This window comes from Canis aureus, chromosome 35 (assembly GCF_053574225.1).
Source record: "Canis aureus isolate CA01 chromosome 35, VMU_Caureus_v.1.0, whole genome shotgun sequence".
NCBI classification, from domain to species: Eukaryota; Metazoa; Chordata; class Mammalia; order Carnivora; family Canidae; genus Canis; species Canis aureus.
In genome coordinates this window covers 1537531-1558441 of record NC_135645.1, presented here as the reverse complement: position 1 = coordinate 1558441, position 20911 = coordinate 1537531, and the positions used below count along the sequence as shown (strand labels likewise).

General features: G+C 36.7%; 1 protein-coding gene across 3 annotated transcripts in view; it reads left to right on the top strand.

Moving 5' to 3' along the window:
* The window catches only part of PAK2 (p21 (RAC1) activated kinase 2), an 89766-nt gene that overhangs the window by 57848 nt on the left and 11007 nt on the right, over positions 1–20911 (top strand). For all 3 annotated transcript variants that reach the window (XR_013372380.1, XM_077884114.1, XM_077884115.1), the window contains 9 exons: positions 6717–6817; positions 7168–7315; positions 9288–9319; positions 10951–11058; positions 13259–13391; positions 15576–15639; positions 17444–17492; positions 17997–18109; positions 19499–19616. Coding sequence is in view for 2 of the 3 variants with exons in the window: in XM_077884114.1 (XP_077740240.1) it covers positions 6717–6817; positions 7168–7315; positions 9288–9319; positions 10951–11058; positions 13259–13391; positions 15576–15639; positions 17444–17492; positions 17997–18109; positions 19499–19616 (866 nt within the window). In the remaining variant the exon portion in view is untranslated. The remainder of the gene's footprint in view (positions 1–6716; positions 6818–7167; positions 7316–9287; positions 9320–10950; positions 11059–13258; positions 13392–15575; positions 15640–17443; positions 17493–17996; positions 18110–19498; positions 19617–20911) is intronic.

Sequence of the window (20911 nt, the reverse complement as noted above, 5' to 3'; positions counted from 1 at the left end):
CAGCACATAATCAAATTGTTTAAAACAGGTGATAAAGAGAAAAAAATTTTTTAAAATTTTTATTTATTTATGATAGTCACACAGAGAGAGGCAGAGACATAGGCAGAGGGAGAAGCAGGCTCCATGCACCGGGAGCCCGATGTGAGATTCGATCCCGGGTCTCCAGGATTGCGCCCTGGGTCAAAGGCAGGTGCCAAACTGCTGCGCCACCCAGGGATCCCGATAAAGAGAAAATTTTAAAAGCTTTCAGACCTTTGGCTCAATTTTCTTGAACCTAAAACTGCTCTAAAAAATCGATTAAAAAACAAAAAAGCTTATTTTTGTAAGCCCAAAAATAAGCTGCCAGAAAGAAAAGACACATTACCTAAAAGGAACAAAGTATGACAGTGGACTTCATGGAAGTAACAGTGCATCATAGAAGAAGGAATATCTTTAAAGTACTAAAAGAGGGGCACCTGGATGGCTTGGTCAGTTAAGCATCTGTTTTCCACTCAGGTCATGATCCCAGAGTCCTGGGATAGAGCCCCTCTCAAGCCCCTGGGCTGGAGGGCTCCCTGCTCAGCAGGGAGTCTGCTCCTCCCCCTCCCTCTGCTCCTCCCCCTGCTTGTGCTCTCACTCTCCCAAATAAACAAATAAAATCTTTTAAAAAATTTTTTAAAGTATTGAAAGGAAGACTCTTATCAACTTAGAATTCTGTATCTTGTGAACATATCTCAAAAATGAAGGGGAAACAAAGATTTTTAAATGTATAAAGGCTGAAAGAATTTTTCAGCAGCAGACCTGCCCTATAAGAAATATTAAACCAAATATTTCAGGCAGAAGGAAAATGTTGTCAGAGGAAAATGTAGATCTGCATAAAGAAATGAAAATCAGGGATCCCTGGGTGGCGCAGCGGTTTGGCGCCTGCCTTTGGCCCAGGGCGCGATCCTGGAGACCCGGGATCGGGTCCCGCGTCAGGCTCCCGGTGCGTGGAGCCTGCTTCTCCCTCTGCCTGTGTCTCTGCGCCTCTCTCTCTCTCTCTCTGTGTGTGTGTAACTATCATAAATAAATAAAAATTAAAAAAAAAAAAAGAAAGAAATGAAAATCACTAAAAATGGTAAAATGTTTTTCCCAATCTAAATCTCTAAAAAACATCCAGTTTTTAAGAAATGAAGTCCCTATTTAAGAAGTGAAGTCCTGTGATATGTTCTATCACATAGATGAACCTCAAAAATAAGTAAAGGGATACCTGGGTGGCTCAGCAGTTTAGTGCCTGCCTTTGGCCCAGGGTGTGACCCTGGAGTCCCGGGATCCAGTCCCACATTGGGCTCCCTGCATGGAGCCTGCTTCTCCCTCTGCCTGTGTCTCTGCCCCTCTCTGTGTGTCTCTCATGAATAAATAAATAAAATCTTTTTTTAAGCCATTTACAAAAGACTGCGTGTTGTGTGGCCCTATTTATATGAAATGGCCAGAATAGACAAATGTGTGGTGAAGGAAGATTAGTGGTTACGCAGAGCTTGGGAGGGGAGAGGAAACAATGAGGAGCGATTGCTAATGAGTACAAGGTTGCTTTTAGGGATGATGAAAATGTCCACAGTTAGGTTGTGGTAATGGTTACACAACTCTCTCTGTATATTAAAACTCAGATGAACTTTATGGTATATAAAGAATTATTGCTTAAACGACAAAGGAGATAAAAGGGGAATTATAAAAAATACTTTTAATCCAAAGGAAAAAAAGAGGAAAATGTAAACAAAGAATAGAGACCATTAGAAAACAATGGAATGGCTAGTTTAAACCCAGCTACATCAGGGGCTCCTGGGTGGCTCAATTGGTTGAGTGTCCGACTCTTGATCTCAGCTCAGGTCTTGATCTCAGGGTTGTGAGTTCAAGCCCTGAATTGGGCTCTACACTGAGGGTGGAGCCTACTGAAAGAGAGGAAAGAGAGAGAGAGGGAGGGAGGGAGGAGGAAGGAAGGAAAAAGAAAAAGTAAGTCCAGCTATGTCAATAATCACATTAAATGTAACTGATCTAGGCACCCCAATTAAAAAGCAGAGGTTATTAGATTACTAATCATATGCTATTTATAAAAATCCACTTTAAAAACATAAAACCAAGAAATAGGTCAAATAACAGGATTTTTGTTAAGCATACTAACAGTGAAAAGAAACCTGGACTGGCTAAAATCAGATAAAATAGATTTTGGAGCAAAAAATATTACTCTAAATATTTAAGGGATAAAGGTAAGGAATAGGTTATTTTATAATGGTAATAAGGTCAGTTCATGAAGAGGAAATAATAGAAGTAAACATTTGTACACTTAATACTAGAGCTTTAAAATACATGAAATAAAAACAGATACAGTTTTAAGGAGAAATAGATAAATCCCATTATAGTTGGAGATTCCAGTATACTTCTCTCAGTAATTGGTAGAGCCAGTAGACAGAAAATTGCTGAAACTATCAATCAACTCTGACCAGTTGACATTATAGCACATTCCACCTTGAGAATATACTTTTTTAAGTGAACATGGAACACTTAACTGAGATCACATTCTAGGGAGATTTTTAAAAGTCTAATAAATTTAGAAGAATTCAAATCACACAAAGTATATTGTATGACCACAATGTAATTAAATTAAAAATTAACAGAAAAATCTCTGGAAATATTCAGGGGAAAAAACACACTTCCAAATAAATGAAGAAATCAAAAAGATATTAGGAAGTATATTAAATGGAATGAAAATGAAAATTCACAGCATCAATATCTGTATGATGCTGCTAAGGCAGTACTTAGAAGAAAATTTATAGTATGAGAAGAGAAAAAGATTTTAAGTCAACGACTTAAGCAAAGCCATCTTAATAATCTAGAAAGGAAGAGCAAATGAGATTGAATGTATGGAAGAAAAGAACAAAATTCAAAGTGAAGATCAATACAATAAAAAGAAAAATCAGTGAAACCACAAGCTGATTTATTGAGAATATCAGTAAAATGGATAAACCTAGGCAAAGTGAAATGGGGGGGGCGGGGAGAATCCACAAATTATCAGTATTAAGAATGAAAGAGGGGGGAATCCATGGGTGGCTCAGCGGTTTAGCGCCTGCCTTTGGCCCAGGGTGTGATCCTGGAGTCCTGGGATCGAGTCCCGCGTCGGGCTCCCTGCATGGAGCCTGCTTCTCCCTCTGCTTGTGTCTCTGCTTCTCTCTCTCTCTCTCTCTCTCTCTCATGAATAAATAAATAACTAAAATCTTTAAAAAAAGAATGAAAGGCGCCTGGGTGCCTCAGTTGATTAAGCATCTGCCTCCAGCTCAGGTCATGATCCTGAAGTCCTGAGATCAAGCCCCACATCAGTTGCTCTGCTCAGCGGGGATCCTGCTTCTCCCTCTCCCTCTGCCTGCCACTCTGCCTGCTTATGCTCTCTTTATATCAAAGAAAGAAAAAAGAAAAGAAAAGTGGCATTTTTACAGATATTAAAAATGATAAGGTAACAAATTCAACACATTAGATAAAGTAGGAAAATTTCTTGAAAGACAAGTTTTCAAAATTCATTCAAGAAGAAATAACCTAAAAACACTACATCTCTAGGAAAATTTAGTTTGTAGTTAACAACCTTCCACAAAGAAACAGACCCATACAGCTCCATTGGTGAGTTGTACCAAACATTTAAGGAAGAACTATCAACGGTTCTACATAATCTTCCAGAAAATTGAATGGAAAGGAATACTTTCCAATTTACTTTATGAGATCAGTGTTACCCTGATACCACAACCAAAGACATTACAAAAAAGAAAGCTAGATACCAATATTTCTCATCAATATAGATGTAAAATCTTAGCAAGATTTTAGCAATTAGGGATCCCTGGGTGGCGCAGCGGTTTGGCGCCTGCCTTTGGCCCAGGGCGCGATCCTGGAGACCCGGGATCGAGTCCCACGTCGGGCTCCCGGTGCATGGAGCCTGCTTCTCCCTCTGCCTGTGTCTCTGCCTCTCTCTCTCTCTCTCTCTCTGTGTGACTATCATAAATAAATAGAAATTAAAAAAAAAAAAGATTTTAGCAATTAGAATCTCACTGTATATGAAAGGGGGAATAGTACACAGTGACCAAGTGGTTTTCATTTCAGGAATGCAAGGTTGGTGTAACATTTGGAAGTTAATCAGTATAATTTATTATATTAACAATATAAGAAAGATAAAATGTATGTTCACCTCATTAGTTGTAGAAAAAGCATTTAACAAAATCTGTATTCCTTTCTGATAAAAACATTCAGCAAACGTGAAATACAAAGAAGAGCCTTTAACCTGATAAAGAACATCTTTGAAAAACTTACCACTAGCATCAAATTTAATAGTAAAAAAAAAAAAAAAAAAAAAAAGGCTTTTCCCTTTAAGATCCAAAAAAATGCAAAGATTTTTCTTCTCACTGCTTTTATTCAGTAGTGTGCTAGAGGTTGTAGCCAGTGAAGTAAGGCAAGAAAAAGATATGAAGGGAATTCAGAATGAGATAGAAGTAAACCTTTATTCACAAAAAAATATGATTGAATTTTTATATGAAATCTTGTGATAGCTACAAAGAAGCTGCTGGAGCTAAAAAAGATAAAGTAAGATTTCAGTATATCGGTATCAGGAATCAGTTGTGTTTCTCTATACCATCAATGGGCAGTTGAGAACCAGGGCACATGAGTGGCCTAGTGAGTTAAGTGTCTGCCTTTGTCTCAGATCATGATCTCAGGGTCCTGGGATCAAGCCCCATATCAGGCTCTCTGCCTAGCAGAGAGCCTGCTTCTCCCACTCCTTCAGTCTGTTGCTACTCCTGCTTGTGCTCTCCCTCTGTCAAATAAATAAATAAAATCTTAAAAAAGAAAAAGTTGAAAACCAAATTTAAAAAGCGGTACCATTTGCAGGGGACCTGGCTGGCTCAGTCAGTAGAGCATATTACTCTTTGGGGTCATGAGTTTGAGCCTCCTTTTAGGTAGAGTTTATTTAAAAAAAAAAAAAAAGTGACCCCCCCCCCCCAGACCAAGTGCTTTTACATAGAATATTTTTAACTGGTAAAACATATCATATTTAACCGGAAAACCTTTCCAAAGTTCAATAATTGCTAGTACTTTGCATTCTAAAAACTAGAACACTCCCTACCTGTTTTGACATTAAAGCCACCAATACCTAAAGTTGTATAATAAATAAAGAAGCAAATGCAAAACCAATTGCAACAGAAATTTTGAAATACCGAGGCAGAAATTTGACAAAAGCAGTGACAGATCTGTAGAGTGGTAACTATAAAATATTGCTGATAGAAGTTTTAAAAGACCTGAATAAATGGAGACATTCACTGTGTTCATGGATTAGAAAGCTCAGTATTTTTTAAAAGATTTTTATTATTTATTTATTCATGAGAGACAGAGAGGAGTGGGGAGGGGGCAAAGACAGGCAGAGGGAGAAGCAGGCTCCACACAGGAAGCCCAATATGAGACTCAATCTTGGGACTCTAGGATCACGTCCTAGGCCAAAGGCAGGTGCTAAACCACTGAGCCACCCAGGAGTCCTGAAAGCTCACTATTGTTAAAAAATCAGTTCTCCCTAAATTGATCTATAGATTCAATATAATTCCAATCAAAATCTCAGCAAAGGACCTAGGGTAGTCAAACAGCTTTGAAAAAGGAAAAAATTATAAGGCTTATATTATGTGGTTTCAATGCTTATTTTTAAACTACAACTGTCAAGGCAGGCTCGTATTTGGCATAAAGATAAATTATTGCAACAAGGTTATGCATCTAGAAATAGACACAGGCATAGATGGACAATTGATTTTGATTTTCAGCAGTAGTTCAAAATGGCATTGACCTGAATAGCAGCACTGGAAGTTAGAAGTTCTGAGGTGGGGAAACATTTTCAACCTAAATATGTATATATATGGTCAAGAAGTATCAAGGGGTAAACCAGAAAGAAGAAAACAAAATATCCAGAAAATAGATTCTAGCAAGGGTAGAAGGAATGTCCTAGAACAACTGTGAAGCCTAGGCATAAACTACTGCAGATTAGAACAGGAGGATCTGAGAGCAAGGAGGATCTGAGAGCAAGGCGGAGGTGTGGGAGGGTATGGCCAGGGGACTTGAAGCATCTAGTGGGGCAGAGAGGAACAAATGTTTTTGAATTACAGAGAATATTATTGATGTGTGTCAGAAATGTAGCAAAAATAATTGGTAGAACCATGGAAAAACAAGGCTTAAGATGTAGCAGTTATTTTTAATATAAAGAGGAAGGACTAGAGTTGTTCAAGAAAGATGGCATGCTCATTGTAAACTTTGTCTATACAGTCTATATTATCTACATGGTCATAGTAATGTAAGTTGTTCTTTTGGGATGAATATAGCCAAATGGAAATAGAATCTGATAGACCTTGTTTTCCAGATTGCTCAGTATGGAAAGTATAGGCCTCTGTTTATGAGAACCAGTGTTCTAAAGGGCTATCTCTTCTGTCCTGTGCTCTTTTATTCAGTCCTGGTGCAGGGTCAGTCCAGGTACCTCTTTAATCAGGACACAGTTGTGGTTGTCCCCACCCCTGCTTGAAGACAGAATAGGTTACTTTACTTTTATCGGTTTCCTATAAGCCAGTGTCTTTTACGGGGAAATCTCTTCTAGAATAATTTTTTCCTAATTAATTTTGGAGAAACATGATTATGAGTAACTTTATTATTAATCTTGTTTAAATAGAATGATTTTTTTTTTTCATGCCCTTTAGGAAGTAAGAAGAAAGAAAAGGAACGGCCAGAAATTTCTCCTCCATCTGATTTTGAGCATACCATCCATGTTGGCTTTGATGCGGTTACGGGAGAATTTACTGTAAGTTTACCCAGTTGGGACTCCTTTATGTATTAGCACTCAAAACTTCCCTTGCAATATTGTTTCAAGTTAACTTTTCTGTCTACATGTTAACTGTGAATTCTTAGTGCTTTTCTCTTACAAAGGGGTTGTGGTTTGCTATATCTTTGTCTTAGGGAGATGAGCCCATTAGTTAAAATAATGCAAAACAGATTTAGCAAAATAGACCATTAGAAAAAGAAGACCTTTTACAATGTAGTCAAGCCTATAATTGATTGGCTTGTATTTTTATGTATTTTGTCATTTACCTCTGGAAGTTGATTTTATTGGAGCGACTCAAAACAACTAATTTCTGACTGTCTTTTTGTTAGGGCATGCCAGAACAGTGGGCTCGATTATTACAGACCTCCAATATCACCAAACTAGAGCAAAAGAAGAATCCTCAGGCTGTGCTGGATGTCTTAAAGTTCTATGACTCCAACACAGTGAAGCAGAAATACCTGAGCTTTACTCCTACTGGTAAGACGTCATACAATGGTAAAAGGCTGATTCAAATGGAATTGCAGTATTGTCATAAAAAGAATGTCTCTGGAAAAATAAAAAGCTAAGCTATGGTCTTTGTCTTTATTCTTGCCCCTTTGTAGATCTGCCTTTTGTAAACTGGGGTAGAATTCAGAGTCTGGGGAGTATATTAATCTCTTAGTTTTGCCAAAAGTGGGTGTTTTCGCCTTCTGTTTGGTTTGTGTGTGTGTGTGTGTGTCACTGCTTTGGAATGACTCCCAACAATGGAAGAGAAAGGCACATCATGATTTTTAGGCATGTTCAAATTAGAAATACATTTATTTTTAGTAGGACAGGAGGATTGTTTGCTATATTAAATACACAGACTTTAAAAGTAAAAAAATGCTTAAGTCCACTCAAAACTTGAAACTTATCAAATATATAAACATAAAATAAGCATTAGAACTAAAAGATTTTATACCTTTGAATTAGGGTATCATTAGATAAGAATTGAAGTATAGTAGTTTTTTAAAAATAATTTATGTGTTCAAATCAGGATCAGAATAAAGTCCGTACATGATAGTTGACTGCTGTACTCTTGAATCTCTTTTGATGCTCAGGCTCCCTCACACAGATCCTTTAAAGATTTTATGTATTTATTCATGAGAGACACAGAAAGAGAGAGAGGCAGAGACACAGGCAGAGGGAGAAGCAGGCTGCGTGCAGGGAGCCCGATGTGGGACTTGATCCTGGGATCCTGGGACTACGGCCTGAGCCAAAGGCAGACACTCAACTGCTGAGCCACCCAGGCATCCCCCCAGGGTATCTTTTAATATGTTTCTTTGACCCCTAAAATCATACGTGTAGTTTTAATTAATTGTACATAATTTGGGATCCCTGGGTGGCGCAGCGGTTTAGCGCCTGCCTTTGGCCCAGGGCGCGATCCTGGAGGCCCAGGATCAAATCCCACGTCGGGCTCCCGGTGCATGGAGCCTGCTTCTCCCTCTGCCTGTGTCTCTGCCTCTCTCTCTCTCTCTCTGTGTGACTATCATAAATAAATAAAAATAAAAAAAAAATTGTACGTAATTTGATTGCATTTTCACAGAAATAAGGTCTTTGCTCAAGGAAGAAATAAAGACCACTTGGCCAAATGATCTTGACTTTTTAACTTAGATCTTGACCTTTACATCCTTAGCAAAAGATCAGACTCATCCCTAAAGCCTTTGTGTTTGTTAGTAAGTCTGTGTAAATTAGTATTTTTTTAAGTCAATGTTTGACCCAGAAAATGGTATATTCTTTTCACCCTATTTAAATATTGCATACTTAATATATATGTTAGTTATATTAAATATGTACCTTTAATAAAACTATATATTATTTGTGTAAATACCTATATATTTATATTATATAAGTAATGTTTTATGTTGTTTTAATATACATGTTAAATAATATTAATATAGCCATAAGTTATAGTTATATTAATATTATTTAACATATATTATATATGTATAAAAATGTAAAAGTCTCTGGGCCTTTTGAAAAGTAAAAAAAAAAACAAAACTTGCTCTTCTAAACTCCAGAATGAATATTTTGATATTTAGTCTTTATGAACTATGTTTTGCCTTTAGGAATATGCTTTTTTACTGATCAAAATTTATGTTAAGAATTTTCCTTTGCACAATTACCATTGTCTGAATAGTTGCCTTGAAATATAGTTCACATGCTATAAAATTCATTCATTTGAAGTATACAAGTCAATGATTTTTGGTAAATCTAGAGTTCCATTAAGATTTGAGATTTGGTAGCACAATCTTGAATAAATTCTTATTTGAATACTGATATTATCATTTTTCTCAAGATTTGCTTCATCCTAAAATGAAAGCAAAGAACATTTACTTGCTCTGCATTGTATTTTCTTCCCCTTAATATATAGAAGTTGTTTTTATTTTTTGAGTTGTTGACTTAGCATTATTTTCTGTTTCATATTCAGAGAAAGATGGCTTCCCTTCTGGAACACCCGCAGTAAGTTAATATATTACTTCTTATAGCTCTTGTTCTAACTTAAGTTACCCAAAACGAATCTCACTTTTGCTTTTTTTAAAGATTTTATCTATTTATTCATGAGAGACACATAGAGAGGCAGAAACATAGGCAGAGGGAGAAGCAGGCTCCATGCGTGGAGCCTGATGTGGGACTCATCCCGGAACCCCGGGGTCACGCCCTGAGCTGAAGGCAGATGCTCAACCGCTGAGCCACCTAGGCATCCTCAGATCTCAGTTTTTATTTTGCTTTCTAAAATTAATTATAGTCATCTTATAAGTCATGCTTATAAGCTAGCCACCTGATTAAGCGGATAAGAGAAGCCATGTTAAGTAAACAGAATTTCCTCAATTAGGAAGAAACAATCTCCTTGAGTTATATGAAGACAAAATGTGGTAATATGTAAAGTACCCACCTAGCACACATCTGGTATATAATAAGCTCTGTGTAAAAGTTAACATCTTCTTTTATTTTAATTTAATTTTTTTAAAGATTTTATTTATTTATTTAGTTAGTTAGTTATTCATTCATTCATTCATTCATTCATTCATGAGAGACACAGAGAGAGGCAGAGACACAGGCAGAGAGAGAAGCAGGCTCCATGCAGGAAGCCCAACGTGGGACTCGATCCCGGGATTCCAGGATCACGCCCTGAGCCAAAGGCAGACACTCAACTGCTGAGCCACCCAGGCATCCTGAGTTTTTAGTCTTAACAAATAAAATAATTGCTTCCTTTTAGGGCTTGTTTAAGGAGCATAAAATTCTCATATAAAAGTTATAAATTGGGGATCCCTGGGTGGCGCAGCGGTTTGGCGCCTGCGTTTGGCCCAGGGCGCGATCCTGGAGACCCGGGATCGATCCCACGTTAGGCTCCCGGTGCATGGAGCCTGCTTCTCCCTCTGTCTATGTCTCTGCCTCTCTCTCTCTCTCTCTCTGTGTGACTATCATAAATAAATTAAAATAAATAAATAAATAAAAATTTTAAAAAAATTTTTTTAAAAAGTTATAAATTGGGCAGCCCTGCTAGCTCAGCGGTTTAGCGCCTTCTACAGCCCAGGGCATGATCCTGGAGACCCAGGCTCCCTGCATGGAGGCTGCTTCTCCCTCTCCCTGTGTCTCTGCCTCTCTCTCTCTCTCACTGTGTGTCTCTAATAAATAAATAAAATCTTTAAAAAAAAAGTTATAAATTTTCTCTTAAGAAAATTTGATATTTGTACAGCCCCAGTGGCACAGCAGTTTAGCGCCGCCTGCAGCCCAGGGTGTGATCCTGGAGACCCCGGGTCGAGTCCCATATTGGGCTCCCTGCATGGAGCCTGCTTCTCCCTCTGCCTGTGTCTCTGCCCCTCTCTCTCTTTGTGTGTCTCTCATGAATAAATAAAATCTTTTAAAAAATTGATATTTACTGTAAACATTTATTTTATAAACTTTTCTATAAGTTATAGAATTACCTTTATTTTTAAAAGATTAGATTAGAACCAAAGAGATTTTATTGTTTTAAAATGAGCTACTAAAGAAATACATTTTTTCAAGTATGTTAAAAAAGAGAGAATCCTATTTTAATGTATCATTATATTTGACTTGTCTTCCTTACTTTGTTCATGTGATGAATGTAGCTGAGTGCCAAGGGTTCAGAAACAGCAGCAGTAGTAGCAGAGGAAGATGATGATGATGAAGAGGCTGCTCCTCCTGTTATTGCCCCACGACCGGATCATACAAAATCAGTGCGTGACTGATTAGTAATTGGGCTGTGGGTATCTTAGTAATTGGGCTGTGGGTATCTGGGCACGTGAGTTTTTTAAAAACAGCAATCTGTATTTAACTTCCAGTAGTTAATTTTCAAAATCCTTCAGTGTGGGGAAATTTGACGAGAAGATCTTTACCTAAAAATCATTCATCAAAAAACTAGTTTTTTTGAAAATTAAAGTTAAATGACCTCCTTAAAAGTTAAAATGGTTACCTCATTGTTTTTTCTTTCTATATTACACCTTCTCTTCCAGAGAATTCATCTATTTGGCTTTCTCTGTTTATCTCAATGCAGATAACTACTATATCTAAAACTTAAATCTGGGATTCCTGGGTGGCTCGGCAGTTTGGCACCTGCCTCTGGCCCAGGGCGCGATCCTGCAGTCCCGGGATTGAGTCCCACATTGGGCTCCCTGCATGGAGCCTGCTTCTCCCTCTGCCTGAGTCTCTGCCCCTCTCTCTCTCTCTCTCTCTCTGTGTGTGTGTATCATAAATAAATAAATAAATCTTTTTAAAAAAATAATATAAAATAAAACTTAAATCTTACTTCTCACCCAAATTGTGTATATAATCTCCCAGATTACATTTCTCTTAAAGCCCTGGTGTCATTCAAGAGGCTTCTGAGAGTGAAATTCCCAACTGGCTAGGGGAGAATTTAAAAAATATAATAACCTTAGATAGAGACAGGAAGAGTCTTGTCTCTTACCCTGTGCCAATACAAGGAAAGGGGGAGAAGGTTCTGTGTGGTAGAATGCTGGCACAGTAAGCAGGAAGGGCTCTGAGGCCTGCCGCTAGGTCGTGATCTAATGAGAGAGAAGGGCTGTTTTCCTCTTTTACCTCCTAGAAGTGGCTGTTTACAATGAAATGGTAGAAATCATCTTTGCGTATAAGTTTCTATGGGAATTAATAGTTAATTCTTGCAGAATGAGTTTGTAAGTTCTCCTTCCATTTCTATTCTTTGGAATAGTTTGAGAAGAATAGGTTTTAACTCTTCTTTAAATAGCTGATAAAATTCCCCTGGGAAGCCATCTGGTCCTGAACTTTTGTTTGTTGGGAGATTTTTTTTATTACTGATTCAGTTTCTTTGCTGCTTTTGTATTTGTTCAAATTTTGAATTTTTCTTGTTTCAATATTTTTTTCTATCTCAGTTTTGATAGTTTATAGGGTTCTAGGACTTTATCCATTTTTTCCAGATTGAACAATTTGTTGGCATAGAATTTTTCATAATTTTCTCTTAGAATTCTTTTATTTCTGTCATGTTGGCTGTGGTCTATCCTCTCTCTTTCATGATTTTATTTATTTGGATATTTTTCTTTTCTTTCTGATATATCTGTCTAGAGGCTTATCAATTTTATTAATTTTGTCTGAGATTCAGCTTCTAGTTTCATGGGTTTGTTCTGCTGAGCTTTTTTCCACATCAATGTGATTTATTTTTGTTCTAATTTCATTATTTCCCTTCTGCTGGTTGTAGACTTTACTTGATGTTCCTTTTTCAACTCCTTTAGGTGTAAGTTTAGATTTTTTTTTAAGACTTTTTTTTGCTTCCTGAGGTAGGCCTGTGTTGCTATGCATTTTCTTCTTATGGCCACTTTTGATGCATCCAAAAGGTTTTTGATGGCCCTGTTTCCATTTTCCATTGTTTCCATGTGTTTTTTATTTTCTTTTTTCATTTCTTGGTTAATCTGTTCATTCTTTAGTAGGATGTTCTTTAACCTCCATGTATTTGTGGTCTTCCAAAATTGTTCTTATGATTGATTTCAAGTTTCATAGCATTGTGGTCTGAAAAATATGCAATTTTTTTTGTATATGAACATTATGGTTTCCATAATTTTGTTCATTTCTCTTTTGTAGTAAGAACATGATTTTTACTTTTTGTACTTTTTGCTTCATTGCTAGCATATCATTGGTTAAACTTAAATTTCATTCACAGATCTGCTATTTTGCTAGACAGACTTTTAAAATCTATATATCATGTGTTAAAGAAAAGTGTTTCACACTTTTCTTACTTATTCTTCTTAGTTACAAGGCTTTTATAAGAGAAGTCTGAAAATATGCTCATTCTTTAGAACATTGGAGAAAAGTAGTTTTGGTTAAAAATCAAAGAACTGAATAGTATGCCAGTAAGAATGTCTAAAAATATTTTTCCTCAGATCTCAATAATTAACTATCTCTCTGCAGATTTATACACGGTCTGTAATTGACCCTATTCCTGCACCAGTTGGTGATTCTAATGTTGATAGCGGTGCCAAGTCTTCTGACAAACAGAAAAAGAAGACCAAAATGACAGATGAAGAGATTATGGAAAAATTAAGTATGTTGCCTACATTTACATTATTCTTAATTGTTAATAGCTCTTGAAACATTTAGCTCAGATGGATTTTAATTTATACCTTATGTTTTGACTTAAGACATAAATAATAACTGGTTTCCTTTTAGGAACAATTGGTTCAATTAAAATCTGGTTAATGTTGTGATTAGATTAGAACCAGTGAGATTTTATCATTTTGAAACAAGCTATTAAAGAAATACGTGTTTTTAAGTATATTAAAAAAGAGTTCTATTTTAATATGTTATTATATTTGACTTGTCTTCCTTACTTTGTTTATGTGATTATATTCTGATTTGCTTGTTCATCATTTTTAACTCTTGAGTAATGTTTTTGCAGTGGTCAGTACCATCTGGAGCAATACTTTTTTCCAAACGGCCAAATCTAAGGGTCATGGTTAGAAACCTTATCAAAGGAAGTTGGTATATATTTAACTATACTTATAGCTTCTCAATATGAGAATACAAAAAGTCCCCAAATAACTAAACAATATGGCCTTCCTGTATAGATATATGATGTGTTTTTTTTTTTCCCTCTTCTCATCCATCAACTCTCATTGGCCTGAATCAACCATTGGAAATAACGAACACATGGTACCAGAGAGAGGGTAGCAATAATATCTGATTATAAATCTACAGCAACTGTAAAGAACACTGACATAGAGGGATCAAGGAAAAATATTACAGTTAGAGTGGCTGTAGGCCAGAAATTGGGTACCTATATAAAATTGGAATATTTGTATGAGTTTCCTTGATATAATCATATCTCCTTTTACCTTGAGTAAGTAACAACTTAGTGAGGTTTTCTCATGTTTTGGCTTACTGGTAATAAAAACATATTAAGTTACAGTTTTATATTCCAAATCCTAATTATAAAACAGCTTCTTAGTTATGACTGTGAACTTTCCTAAAACAGATGTTTGATTAGTTCATACTAAAGTAATCTTTATAGAAATAAGTGATTTCCAAAATATATTGGAAGATAGAAGGTATATGGGAAGAGTCAGGCCATTTAGGGTTATTCATTTGGATATCATTTATTTATTATTTCTGATAGTAAGTAGTTTCCTAACTTACCATTAATTTAATACTGAAATCAGTGTAGTATGAAAAGTAGAATGACCAATCTATCCTTCCCCAGAAATGTCCCAATTAAGACTAAACATCCCACATCCTTTATTCTCAGGCACACTTACAGTTGGTCATTTTTAAAGTGTGTTTATTTTGAAAAGGTGAGAGGATAATTAAGACATTAGTTAGGAGGTCTAACCTCATGGAAATAATATGTCTTCTTGCTTCTGATATTTTCTTATTAAGTTTCATTAGTGTTCTGTTTGAAACATACATGATTTTTGAAACTTAACATTGGTTTTGAAAACCAATGTTCTAAGATCAGTAGAGTTTATTAAAAAGGAATAATTAGGGCAGCCCCTGTGGCGCAGTAGTTTAGCGCTGCCTGCAGCCTGGGGTGTGATCCTGGAGGCCTGGGATCGAGACCCACGTCGGGCTCCCAGCGTGGAGCCTGCTTCTCCCTCTGCCTGTGTCTCTGCCTCTCTCTCTCTCTCTCTCTCTCTCTCTCTCTGTGTGTGTGTCTCTATGAATAAATAAATAAAAATCTTAAAAAAAAAAAAAAAAAAAGGGAAGAATGAGCTTAGCCCAAGTGGCTCAGTGGTTTAGCACCGCCTTCAGCTCCAGGGCATGATCCTGGAGTTCCGGGATCGAGTCCCATGTCGGACTCCCTGCATGGAGCCTGCTTCTCCCTCTGCCTGTGTCTTTGCCTCTCTCTCTCAATCTCTCTCTCTCTCTCTTTGTCTCTCATGAATAAATATATAAAATCTTTTAAAAATAATAAAAATAAAACAATAAAATAAGGGCAGCCCTGGTGGCCCAGTGGTTTAGCGCCGCCTTCGGCCCAGGGTGTGATCCTGGAGACCCAGGATCAATGCCGCGTGGGGCTCCCTGCATGGAGCCTGCTTCTCCCTCTGCCTTTGTGTCTGTCTCTCTCTCTCTCTCTCCTTCTCTCCTCTCTCTCTCTCTGTGTCTGTCATGAATAAATAAAATCTTTTTAAAAAAATAAAAATAAAATAAAAGGAATAATGATAGAATTAGTTTACAGCTTTAAAATGCTTGGCTGTGCTTCCAACTTTTTGTTGTTTTTTGTTTAAAATAGGAACTATTGTGAGCATAGGTGACCCTAAGAAAAAATACACAAGATACGAAAAAATTGGGCAAGGGTAAGTATTTGTGACTATACTACACAGTATATAATAATCCCTGGGTGTACAGTATAGTATGATGTCTCTTCTGCCTGTTGACATTGAGCAGTTATGGCATTCTATGAGTGGTATTCTTGGATCTATATAAATACATGATGCCTTTCTACATACTATAAAAAAAAAAAACTACTGATGAGCAGTTCTTGTTCTTTCTTAAATGTTATTTCCCATTGGTGGTTAAGAGATTAGATGGGAAAATTGCCCATCAAATATATTTAAAAGACAATAAGAACATTTACTACAAGATGATAGGTAATAAAAGCATGTATTTAATCACATCATTGAGTATTGATTTTTGAGTCTACTGATCTTCTAATTTTATCCAGTAATTTGTATTTTTAAACTACACTTTCTTTCTGTTGCCTGGGAGCAAATGAACATATTGAATTTTTAATGTTATTAATCTCTGGAAAGTATTCTCTGCATTTAGAAGGAGAGCTTGAGTCTTTTTTGAACACCTCCTTAAGAATTTCTTTCTAAAAACTAAATTTAATGGGTCTCCTGGATAACTCAGTCACTTAAGCATCTGACTCTTGATTTCCGCTCAGGTCATGATCTCAGGGTTGTGAGATCAGCCCCTCATCAGGCTCCTTGCTGGATATGCAGCCTACTTAAAAGATTGTCTTTCGGGCAGCCCCAGTGGCGCAGCGGTTTAGCGCCGCCTGCAGCCCGGGATGTGATCCTGGAGACCCAGGATCGAGTCCCATGTCAGGCTTCCTGCAGGGAGCGTGCTTCTCCCTCTGCCTGTGTCTCTGCCTCTCTCTTTGCTCTCTCTGAATGAATAAATACATAAATCTTAAAAAAAAAAAAAAAAAAAAAAGCAAGATTGTCTTTCTCTGGGCAGCTGAATGGCTCGGTTGAGTATCTGCCTTCAGTTCAGGTCATGATCCCGGAGTCCTAGGATCCAGCTTGAGCTCCACGTTGGGCTCCCTGCTCAGCAGGAAGTCTGCTTCTTCCCCTGCCCCTCACCCTGATTGTGCTCTCTTTCACTCTCTCTCAAATAAATAAATAAAACCTTAAAAAAAGATCTCCCTCTCTCTCTGCCCCTCCTCCCACTTCTACCTCTCTTTAAAAAAAAAGAAAACTAAATTTAGTTGCATCACTGGTTTAATAACAAAAATTGAAAATCAATATTCTTGAGCATGATAATGGATAAATTATAATATATTGAATAATACAAATAATAATTATGAGTAAACAAGCATAAGACCTATTCCAAATCTAATGTTGAATTTAAAAAACAAATAGCAAAAAATAAAATAAAATAAATAATTAGAAAGCAAATCGCAGAAAAATACATAAAATGAAACTGTTTATAAGAAGTTTAAAAGTTATGTTGAATATATTTTATAGTGATATACACCTATGTCCTTAATAGTTAAAGTGTAGACAAATTCATGGAAAGGATATGTATCATCTACAAAATAAACACCAAATACAGGTTACTTTTGAGAAGAGGGATGGATACCTTGGGAAAGCACATACAAGGACTTCAAATTTATTTGTTGCTCTTTGTTTCTTAAGCAGGGAAATGGATCCAGGAGTATAACATTTTTCTTCCCTTTATCTTTTTTCTACAGTTCTGTAGGTATGATATTTATGACAAATTTCTAACATAAACTTTGGCCACAAGGATTGCCTTTTTCTTTAAGTCTTACATGTTCTTTAATTCTTTTCCAGTTGTTCTAGGTATAAAGTTTTCAGATATATAAATGATAGTGATTTAGAAACCTTAAATCTGGTTATGTCTTTTTTCCCCTAGGGCTTCTGGTACAGTTTTCACTGCTACTGATGTGGCATTGGGACAGGAGGTAGCTACTTTTTCATACTTCTGGGTGTTACCATTAGCTTTTAGTATAGGAGGAAACTAGATAAACCTGTGAATAATCAATAGGAATCTTTTTTTTTTCTTTTTCAGTTGAATTTGTTGAAATACTCTTATGTATTTTATAATACCTTTCTTAATGAGAAAAAAAGAAGGAATTATGCATTGAGTTTCATAAATAAGCATATATTTAAAAAATTATTTTCTCAGCTTGGAATGCAAACAGGATTATTTCCTGGCATTGGGATGACCTTGGGTCGGTTGATCAGCTTCAGGCGAAATCTAAAAGTAATTAGGCTTCATGTATTATTACAAAGCATTGTGCATAGGCAGTGTAGAAATAAGAATACTACCTGTGAGTAAGTTACAATCTCATTATATAATACAATAGATACACAATAAATTAAATTATTACCTGATTGGTGTTTGTAATTTTCTAAGAGAATTAGGAAACTTGTTCTGATTTTTTTTTTTTCTGTTTCCATCATAGGTTGCTATCAAGCAGATTAATTTACAGAAACAGCCAAAGAAGGAATTAATCATTAATGAGATTCTGGTGATGAAAGAATTAAAGAATCCCAACATAGTTAACTTCTTGGACAGGTAAATGTGAATATTTCTTAAACAGTGGGCAAAAATGTGGAAATTTTAAGTCTCATGGTTTTGTGGGCTAGCTCAAGCACTTGAGTTAGGCTAGAGTAGGATGTCAGTGTTGAAAAGTAAGCTTGAAGGAGGAGAGGTAAAAATAAAAATAGCACATTGCAGGGGCAGCTGAGTGGTCCAGTCAGTTTAAAGGCCCTACTCTTTCTTGGTTTCGGTTGAGGTCATGATCTCAGGGTCATGGAATCAAGCCCAAGCGAAGCCCAGCCTTGGGCTCCATTCTCAGTGCAGGTGTCTGCTTGGTATTCTCTCCTCCTCCCTCTCCTTCTGCTCCTCCCTCCTTGCCTCGCCCACTCACTCTCCCCCCACCCCCCTGCCCTAGCGTGTGCTCTCTCAAATAAATCTTTACACCCCACCCCCCAAAAAAATAACACATTGTAGTTTAGCAGGCCTTTTTCTGCATATATATCACCTGCCAAGTGAGGGAAAGCAGTTAAATGAAGGACATTGCTGCTGATGCTTATATTAATTATAAATGATTAGTAACAGAAACATTAAGGAAACAAGCTGTGATTCATGTGTTGACTGGCAGCAGTGCCTGGCCACATGGTTTTTAAACTTTTAGATCAGTTTTTATTTCAAATGCTGTCTTTCATGGGCAAATAGTGTATATGTCAAAACCTCATTTAATTTAGAAATTGATGTTTAATAAAAATAAAGAACAGAATGGAAAATTATATATTGTACTATTATGTGGGGATTTTTAAGCAATTACATATATGCAAATGAAGAATAGAAAAATTAAAATAGTGATTATATTGGAGATAGAGATTATAGGTGACTTTCTTATTTCTACATTTAATGTGTTTAGAATGGGGAAAAGATAATACATTTTTAGATTTTAACCCTAGTAATGGGGGCCATGTTCATAAAAATCAACTTTCCAGGTATATTTCCCTACTTCTGAAAATACTATGTCAAGTTAGTATCACATGATGGGTAAAATAAGCCAAAGCTTTGGGATCAGTTACACTTGACTTCTCATTCTGATTCTGTCACTTACTAGCTAGGTGAACCTGGATAAGTCACCCCCAGCCTCAATCACTTGATCTGTAAGACAGGACAAAGGATTCCTACCTGACAGTATTATTTTAATTGAAACAATCAAGTTACCATTGTGGGCCAACTTTGAAGTCACTCAGGAAAATCCTAATGACCCTCAGTTACTTTTCTGCACAGTTGGACTACAGCTTGCCAGTTTTCTTCCTGGCCGTCACAGCTGCCAGCTTCCTAGTGTCTGATTAGAGTGTCTGACATTTGAATTCTTCAGCACAGAGGGTAGGTGAGAGTAAAAATGTGAGTGTATTTTTTGTGTTTTTAATGTGTTTTTAGTTACCTGATGGGAGACGAATTGTTTGTAGTAATGGAGTACCTTGCCGGGGGATCACTTACTGATGTTGTAACAGAAACCTGCATGGATGAAGCACAGATTGCTGCTGTATGCAGAGAGGTCAGTTGAGTCCCTTTCCAATAAGTTATAGCAATGTGTAGTTACCAGGAGATTAAAAGGGGGGGCGGGAAATAAAATAAAATAAAAGGGGAGGGCGGATGGGTACACAGGTGATTTTTACAACATGAGATACTTTGTCTATACATATTCTCTTCAAGTTGTCTCCATACCGTTTTATCCTGTATGAGAATTTAAACCGTTTCCTTCATGTGTAAGATAATTTCTGAATAAAGCATGAATTTTTGAAGAGCCCAACTCAGAGGTAAATTTCAGTGAGGTGATCATTGAAATTTATCATCCCAACAGGGTACTTTTAAGAGTTAACAGGAGTGTCACTCAACAGTGGACACAAGGAGTGTCTCAGGTGAAACCAGACACTTGTTCACCTTAAGTATTAAAGTCTGCTTCTGGCTTTATTAATCTCATCAAAACTGGTTGTTTCTTGATATTCATTAATGAATTTTTAGACATACTGTTGCTTAAGCCAATAGAATTCTGCCAAATTGCCTAAGTTTAAGCTGAAACTGAAAAATGAAATTCTAGGTTAATTTGCTCTCCTTTGGCTATTTTAGGAGGGGAGGAAATAACTCCTTAATAGTTATGAATATGGTATTTTAATAATATCTCTAACAAAGAGTGATCACTTAAGAGCTGACAAAAACTTAAGAATTTGGGGATCCCTGGGTGGCGCAGCGGTTTGGCGCCTGCCTTTGGCCCAGGGCGCGATCCTGGAGACCCGGGATCGAATCCCACATCAGGCTCCCAGTGCATGGAGCCTGCTTCTCCCTCTGCCTGTGTCTCTGCCTCTCTCTCTCTCTCTCTCTCTCTCTCTCTGTGACTATCATAAAAAAAAAAAAAAACTTAAGAATTTGTTTATAACTTATTTTGTTTCTCATAATTTTCATAACTTTTAAAAATTATTTTAGAAGTTTCTCAAATTGTGATAAATTTGTTTCTGTTGTACAAGTGTTTTGGGAAGGATTTGTTCTTCTCAACAATCTGCCTAAATGCTTGGTAAATGTAGTACAGTAATACACAGTGTATCTGTTTTCCTTGAATGAATAGTAGAATTTTTTTTTTTAAGATTTTATTTATTTATTCATGAGAGAGAGAGAGAGAGGCAGAGACAGGCAGAGGGAGAAGCAGGCTCCCTTCACGCAAGGAGCCCAGTGTGGGACTCGATCCTGGAAGTCCAGGATCACGCCCTGAGCCAAAGACAGACGCTCAACTGCTGAACCACCCAGGCACCCAATAGTAGAATATTTTAAATGAAATTTTTAGTTGTTATTCATAAT